The sequence below is a fragment of the Anopheles bellator genome, chromosome 1 (assembly GCF_943735745.2).
Source record: "Anopheles bellator chromosome 1, idAnoBellAS_SP24_06.2, whole genome shotgun sequence".
NCBI lineage: Eukaryota > Metazoa > Arthropoda > Insecta > Diptera > Culicidae > Anopheles > Anopheles bellator.
In genome coordinates this window covers 12,773,534-12,781,353 of record NC_071285.1, presented here as the reverse complement: position 1 = coordinate 12,781,353, position 7,820 = coordinate 12,773,534, and the positions used below count along the sequence as shown (strand labels likewise).

The 7,820-nt window shown below is 51.2% G+C and overlaps 2 protein-coding genes across 2 annotated transcripts; both read right to left on the bottom strand.

The window, feature by feature from the left end:
• Positions 1 to 846: 846 nt before the first annotated feature.
• On the bottom strand, positions 847 to 2,828 carry LOC131215046 (protein deadpan-like). Its single transcript, XM_058209424.1, has 3 exons — positions 2,730 to 2,828; positions 1,995 to 2,090; positions 847 to 1,866 (listed from the first exon to the last, which is right to left on the bottom strand). Exons 1-3 carry the CDS (start codon positions 2,826 to 2,828, stop codon positions 847 to 849), a joined length of 1,215 nt encoding a protein of 404 aa, XP_058065407.1.
• Positions 2,829 to 5,464: 2,636 nt separating this feature from the next.
• LOC131216091 (rab-like protein 6) lies at positions 5,465 to 7,713 on the bottom strand. Its single transcript, XM_058210496.1, has 4 exons — positions 7,584 to 7,713; positions 6,862 to 7,520; positions 5,963 to 6,793; positions 5,465 to 5,882 (listed from the first exon to the last, which is right to left on the bottom strand). Exons 1-4 carry the CDS (start codon positions 7,711 to 7,713, stop codon positions 5,661 to 5,663), a joined length of 1,842 nt encoding a protein of 613 aa, XP_058066479.1. The 3' UTR covers positions 5,465 to 5,660.
• Between the last annotated feature and the right edge of the window lie 107 nt (positions 7,714 to 7,820).

Here is a 7,820-nt window from a genome sequence, read left to right as displayed (position 1 = left end):
TGCCACCAGCTTACCAGCCTCGCGGCGCCGGGTTCCCTGCGGACATTCAATATTGAATTAATATAATTAATATCGTCCACTTGCCGGGTCAACTTTATCGCCCCGTTCGATACCGCGGGAGGTCCTTCTGTGGCCCGGGGGGAGTTCGCGACCATAATTAATAGTAACAACAACAACAACAACAACACTATCATCGCGCGAACTCTCTCTCTCTCTCGCGTGTGTGATAAAAGTCAACGAAAGAGTCATTTTTGGTCGATTTTTGTTGCATTTATGCTGCACTTATCACAGCGAGCATCGTGGTGGGGAGGTCAAAGGTAAGGGTTTGGCCTCGCATGGGGAGCTTTACTTAAATCTACCTATTTTAATTACTCACACGTGACCCTACGGGCGGGTCTGAGATCGCTTAACCTAACCTCACTTTTCCTCACAGATACTTCATTTACAATTCGAAGAACTCCACTGAAAAACTGAGTGTCCTTTTTCACAATGGTAGAAACTTTTTCAAATCATTTTTACTGAAATTCTGGTTCTGTATGGGCCATACTAGTCCTGCCTATTTTGATTCATCCTTTTTCGAACCACTCTCCGATGTCTACTTTGATGAGGTTAAAGCCTAACTATTTGAATAATATTAAAATTCCGTTTGCCGACGTAGCCGACTTGCAACAAAATATGCCACAAAAGTAAGAGAGAGTCTAACTTAAGGACCCCATCCCGTTATCGGTAAAGCATTTGATTAAAGCACTCTGTCAGGTCGCTGGCCGCGCTAAAGCTCGCTAAAGAGGTTTCTCCCGGTCAAAACTCCCGCCACTGGAGGGATTAGCCTTTTTCCCGGTTTCGCCGCTACCAAGGTCTCCACATTTCGCCTGCTCCTCCGGCGCCACCGTCAGCGTCGCTTCCGGGTTGCTGCTGACCTTGGTTGTCGAGACTGTCATCCGACTCACTTTCGCTTCCGGCCCGAACCGATTCCTCCAGGGCGTCCACGTTCATCTTCGACGGACGAAGTCCAGCGGCGGCGGCGGTGGCGGCGGCAGCCCCCGTCGGCACGAACGGTGAACTCTCGCCGTGGTGATCCAACTTCCCGAACCGCTCGCCCCCGGACCGATCTTCGGGCGACGGAGGTGTCGGGAAGATGGCCAATAACCGTTCCATGTGATGGGCACCGCCGCCAGCTGTTGCCCCCTTCGCAACGGGCGTCCGCAGGCTGACGTCGAAGTCGGTCGTTGTCGAGCTGCTGTCTCCATCGGCCCCGTCTGACGGACTGACGGGGGGGCTGGGAACGAGGGTGAGCGAAGGTTTCGTGTCGCTTCGTGGATCCCGCTTCTCCTGGCCCGGTTCCCGGGTGAAACCGGGAAAACCGGGTACCTGGTGGCCGGCCGGGCGCTGGAAAGGGCTGAAGAATGGGAACGGATTGAACGGGCCGAGGTCAAGTCCCGGCGGGACCGATGCGGGACCGAAGCCGAGACCGGCGCCCGGGAACGACATCAGCGACAGATTGTTGGCAAGCGTCCGGTTCAGCAGCCCGTGGTTGTTGTTGATGTCGTCCGGGGAGTTCAGCGGCACCCCGGCCAATCCTGGCAAGCGGCCCAACGATCCCGCAGCCGGTAGCTTCGGTGGGAAGCTGAGGCAGCCCTCCAGGTGCTTCCGGACCCGGCCCTTCAGCCCATCGTCGAGGGCTGGTCCGAGCGAATCGAAGTACTTCGATATCTCGTCGATACACTCCCGGTAGCCGGTGGCGAACTTTTCCGGCACCGACGGGTCCACCGCCATCGCCACGGCGAACCGGCGCCGTTCCAGGTCCTGCAGATGCTTCACCGTCAGGTCGAGGATGTCCGCCTTTTCCAGCTTCGAGTGACGAACGGGCTACGGGGGGGGAGGGAATCAAGGGGAGAAATTGAAGCTCTCATCGTACACAAGGACACATTGTCCCACAGGACAAGGTCAGCGGGACAATGCTCGATTTATTTCGTTTGTTTTTCTTTTTTACTCACATCCTTCTTCATCGCATCCAACAGTAGTCCCTTGAGATCGTTGAGGTAATGGTTGATCCGTGCCCGGCGCTTTTTCTCCATGATGGGTTTATTTGTCTGTAAAGGACGAACGAAGCGGATACTAGAGTGGAAGGGGTTTGTTGAAGCTAGCCTTCGGGAAGCATCGTAAAGAATCCGGTATAAGTTGATTTAAATTGCCATAACAAATGGGGACAGTTAGGACTTTTCAATGTTTCTCACATTCGTCGAGTTCTTTCAATGATTCACTAACACTAATCTTATTTATTTTAATTTATTTATTTAAACTTAGCACGTTATGAATCCACTTCTCATTATTTCAGTAACTGGTTTAATTCCTTATCGTGTTTTACAGGGTTACATAAAAATCACCATGCTGTTTCGTTGTAATTTAAATTTCAAATAATGTAACTAAGGAGCACTTTTTTCTACACTCGTGATTCGCGAAACTTTTAATTGGCATCTGTTTTTCGCAATATCTTGATTTTGATTATATCCATTTATCACTCAAACAAAACAATGGTCTCAAAATGCAAAACCAATTTCATCACAATTTTCTCAAATTTCTTTTCGACACCGTCTTTAAAATTCGTCCATATTCTTTCATATATTCTCACTTGGTCACTTTTATCGCAAATTTTAAGAGGCTTTTCCTTTATTATCACTTCTCTTATCAGCACTTTTCGAACAGTATCTTTCCAGCGATGCGACACTCACCTTTCGGATTTCGGCCTTAATCCGCCGGAGATAGCTCTCCGAAACGTACTCCTGCTCCTGTTGGCCCCCACCGGCATTCAGTTTGCTCGGATTGGCCATATCGTCCGCTCGCCGTGAATCACTTTCGGTTTCCACGCCAGGATTCGAGGTCAGTCCCGGGCGAATGAGTTTCACTTTCGCGATCGATGCTACGGCGTCGATCCGACACCGACCGCAGGCGACATAGGAATGAGCCCGCGATCGAGAGCGATCTGGCACGGCCCCGGCTCGGCCACCTTCCCATCGGCAGCAGCCCCACGGAGCGCACCGCATTATAAAACATTATCATGATTAACAAATTTAACGAAATTCCCCCACACGATCGTGTCTGTCGCTCGCTCGCACCGGGCGGCCGGTTCCGATCGCACCCTTCTCGCTCTCGAGCGATGGCGACGGTGGTTCCCACGCGGCCTCACAGCAGCAGCTGACCCACAGACACAGACAGACACGCAACCAGGGGCACGCAGGATGTAAACAATCTAGCGAAGGGAGCGCAAAGCGAAACATACTTATGCTCGCGTTATGCTCCTGTGCATTCGGTGGGAACCGACCACGGCGGCCAAGAACGGCGGCGGCCCACCGAAGAAAGCGGCACAGAAAGGGTCGACCAACCTTTCCCGTCCCTCTCTCTTTCCGTCCACGGTCCTGTAGCGAGCGAGTGACACAGACGGAACTTCGTCCCTTTCTGGGCGGCGACCCTTTCTCGGTCTCGCAAACAGCTTCGCACCCTAGAACCGGGCTGGATGTGAAAGAATTCTAAAACAAACACATACACAGAGGCGAACGGTCCCCTCGTAGGCGAAGCAGATCCGGCAAAACACCGAGAGAACCCCTCGGACCGGGAAGTTCGGGTTTCGTTTGCCTCCAGAAGGCAGAAAATTCCCACACTCGCCACGGAAGGGCCACCAGGAGGGTGGTGGACTAGGGCGACGGAGGCGGCGGCATAGCGAAGCATTATGGGAAAAACGGCGCGGCTCAAAGTGTATCGACAAATGCCGTCGCATCGGGATCCCTTCCGGTGCCCGGCCCATGCCCTAGCGCCACCGACCGGAGCGAGAAGGATACGGCGCGAAGCATTTTATGTTTCACACCCTTTCGCGTCCCGTTCACCCGCCCTTCCGTGCGGCCACTTTATGGTTTCTTATCTCAAGTTGCGCCTTATGTTGAAGGGGGGTGATGGGTCTTTAGTGATGCCCTTGTCTAGCGATCTGATGTTCTTAAGCAAAGGAGACGACCAATGGTCGGGCAGCGTGTTTGTGGTAATTCGGACAAACAATTTCAATGCCGGTAGCGGCAGGTGATGTTACTGAATAATAATTAAGAGCTCGAATGTTCCAAGTACTTCTAAAAAATAAGGTACAGCCGTTGCAAATAGCTAATTATTAATTGTGGCTCATAAAACGCAGTAATTTATAGCATGAAACAGTGAACATACAAGCCTGCCAATTTTGAACAAGTGTTTAAAATATATATAAAAAGTAATGCACTTATTTCATGGTGCATCCTTTTTCATTCAAACCTGCCTTGATGTTGCGCCAGCAAAACATTCACCGTTCAAGTACGCCCATTACAAAAAACAACTCCGGCCAAACGTCAAAAAAGCCCGTTAACTGAAACTCATCGCCTACTCCAATTACCAAGGAAACCTTACCGATGTTTTGATAGTCTTGCCCTAGTCTTGTGGGAACCCGCTCTTCCATGCTCGGAGTTCACCGGTCTCTCGGGTTCCTTGGGTAGGGGGGGAACTCGGTCGATCCTTCTTTCGGGACTTCCGAAGGATGTAGAAGCAAAACGCGAAGACCGCAGGGAAAAGTGAAACTGAGTGAAGTGTGAGAAAAAGTTAATCCCTCTTGTTGGAGAGGGCCGTCCACTCTTCGACTGCTGCCTTTTTCGGTCCTCTCGCTCGTCGGGGGGGATTGCAGAACCGGATGTCGATTTAGCACCACCGCGAAGGACCGCTTCAACGCCGAGCGGAACCATGGATGGATAGAGAATTATGTTTTGATGAGCCAAACTCTATGGTTCGGGCGATTGATTCTACGCCGCCACATCCATCGTTTGGGGTTAGTTATTTAAATTTTTATTTGAATTAGTCGATCTCTCGAACGTTCGATCGTTCATTAGATGGTTGATTTTTTCTGCGCCACAGGATAGATTACGAAATCTAATAAATCTATCTAATCTCATTTCGTTATCATTTCTCGGCTCGGTCGAACTGTGCTGTCCAGAGAATAGGAGACGAACATCCGAAAAAAAGAGAGCAAGGAGAGCAGGAGCGACTGGTAGGTAGCATCAGTGACTTGCATGCAAAATTGTATGTACGTTTTGTTTCCCAACCCTTGTGCACAATGTTGCCTGCAATTTTTCTTGCGAAGCTTGCATAGAAAAATTGCGTAAAAATATTGCATAATATAACCAACCAATATTTTCGCCAATATTTCAATATTATTGCTTGTGAAATATTTCGGTCCAATTATCCGGTGTGTATGCTAGTGCTCTTTGGCGTAATTCCGATAACGATCGGTGACATAAGGAATGCAAACATTTTTCTGGTCTCGTCGCAAACACAGGAACCAAAGAAAACCCCTCCCAACAAAACAAGACACGATCCGGGTTGACTAAAACATGTGTTATATTTGTTAATAATGGTTTGCCCGGACCGCACGATTAAGTGACAGCGCCCAGCAAATGGAGGTTTGTTCTTTTATCTGCGATTTGTTCTCTTTTAAGCTTAACAAGTCTGCAATAGGGGTTAAATTCGGAAGGTATCTGCCGAACACTCGGGCCGGGCGCTGCCGGACCCGTGGAAGGTAGCGCAGCACAAGCGGCTTGACGACATTCGCAGGAGCGCAAGGAACGGCCAAGAGAGCGGGTAAATCTCAAAGGTAAATCTCAGATCGCTTCATAAGCTTCATCGGCCCCGTACGCTTCACTGTTCGATTGCATTTCTTTCAGGAACTCGTCCACGACGTGACTGCTGGTGCTTCGACGCTTACTGTGGCCGCTACTACGATGCTTCCTTTCCTCTCCGCTCGTCCCACTCCGGCCCCCAGAGTCGTCTTTCTCTTTGCTCGACTTTTTCTTCTTGTGCTTCTTGTCTTTTTCCTTTTTGTCCTTCATGTGGTCGGTTGGAAAGGGATAGAAGATTTAAAATGAAAATCAAAGAAAGGAATCGCTTCCCATCGGTACCGTACCTTCTTTTCGCCCGATCCCTTCGTCGTCTGGCGGCTGATGGATGTTGTGGAAGCCACGTCTTCACCACCTTCCGGAGAGCGACGTTCTTTCGTGTCGATCGGTGCCCACTCGTCGTACTCCGGTGTTGTGTCCTCGTCGCTCCGTCGGTCGTGCTTCGCACCCATTGCGTCGCGGCGTGCCGGAACGATCCGATCCACTTCCAGTTCGACGCTCGAGAGGGAGAACTTTCGGCCGTCACTTTCGTCGACCGGTCGGGAAGTAACTGGTTGCCGAGGGGGAGACAATCGGACCGCCGTTACGGAACGGCTGTCTTCTGGCTCATCTCCCCCGCCGGCTTCTTCATCGTCGAAGCGTGACACGAGCGGATTGTGGTGTTGCCGATCGTCATCATCCTCCTCATCATCAGTCTCGCCAGTCGGTGATGGGACGACCTGGTGGGCGGTGAACTGTTTACCCGGCTCCATTCCAGCGTCATCGAGGAAAGCTTTGTCGAGCACTCCGCCATCCGGACAGAATTCGTCCACATTATCGATCTTCAAATCCGACACCAGCGAAGCCATGGTAACGTTGCGTGGGGATTTTTTCTCCTGCTGCTGGTGCTGAGTCGGGACGGATAGCTTGACCGTGTTGACCGTCGTGGTGGAGGCCACGGCCAGGTGGGAGTTCCGATCGGGAACGATGATTGGATGACCAGCACCGAGAATGATGCTCTTCGTGGGTCGTATCGTGTCGGCACCGAAGCTACTTCCTGGCAGGCTGGTGCCTTCGCGAGATTTCTTTTTGCTGATGAGCTGCTCAAGGAACCGACCGTAATCCGAATCGTCCGATTTCTGGAAGAATATAACCGATGCAAAAGCGGATTTTCCAAATGGGGCCACATGCTCACGACGGTACGAACCTGAAACTCGTCAATCTCTAACCGACAAATGTCCAAATCCTGTGCGTTCTTCCTGAGTGTCGCTTCCAGTGCACTTTTCTGTAGATATAGGAACGGAATGCCAAAGAACTTGTGCAACAACCTCAGCCCGAACCCGTTGCGCATCGAACTGTCGCCGTAGACAAGTTCCGCTCGCCTCTCGTGGCCTGCAGTCTCAACGAAACCGTGCACCTGGTCGGCCGAAATTACCCGATGGTGGCCCATATCGCAGTGATTCCCCAGTAACAGCACCGGAATGTCGGTCGGAACTTTTGGCAACTCCCGACACACGTAGTCGAACGTCCATGCCTTCGTAATGTCCATCACCATCACGACGCAGTGCGTACCCTTGTACACGTCCAGAAACTCGGCGTCGAGGACCGGAACTTCCGGACACTCGCTGTCCGGGGAAGTCTGAGTATTGAGCTTTAGGTTGTTGGTTTTCTGTTTCGCTTTTCCCCGATCAACGACATCCCAGACCTCGACTTTCACCACATCGTCCGTCGCCTTGAACGACCACTGGATCGAAGCAACCTGAATCTGCTCGGTCGGGGTGTACTGCTCGACGAAAGCTCGACCCTGCAGCCGCTCGAGCAGACACGATTTGCCCACATTTCGGTCTCCTTTGATGACCACTTTCACTGGAAAGACAAAGAGCAATCAATTACACGGAACGGTTTCGCAATGACCTTAATTCCACTTACTGTTGTATTGCACTCCGCGGGAAAATCGCTTTTTGAGCGACTCGGACATGGTCTGCCCAACCGACTCCGGTATCTGAACGGTGGTTGCGGCTTCATTTTTGTTCGCCAACTTCTTGAACACCGAAAACATTTTTTCACTCAGCTAACACTAACAGCTGGTGGCTGCTAACGGTGGTTTCCAGTGAAAAGCGAAGGACAAGTGCCGAAGGAACCGTTCGCTAAGGAAGATTCACTACG

Coding starts and splice junctions, on each gene's coding strand:
- LOC131215046 (XM_058209424.1), bottom strand. CDS start 2,828: ATGGCCAATCCGAGCAAACTGAATGCCGGTGGGGGCCAACAGGAGCAG. Junction 2,091..2,729: donor TTAAGGCCGAAATCCGAAAG/GTGAGTGTCGCA, acceptor CGTCCTTTACAG/ACAAATAAACCCATCATGGA. Junction 1,867..1,994: donor TGGATGCGATGAAGAAGGAT/GTGAGTAAAAAA, acceptor CCCCCCCCGTAG/CCCGTTCGTCACTCGAAGCT.
- LOC131216091 (XM_058210496.1), bottom strand. CDS start 7,713: ATGTTTTCGGTGTTCAAGAAGTTGGCGAACAAAAATGAAGCCGCAACC. Junction 7,521..7,583: donor CCGCGGAGTGCAATACAACA/GTAAGTGGAATT, acceptor TTGTCTTTCCAG/TGAAAGTGGTCATCAAAGGA. Junction 6,794..6,861: donor TAGAGATTGACGAGTTTCAG/GTTCGTACCGTC, acceptor ATATTCTTCCAG/AAATCGGACGATTCGGATTA.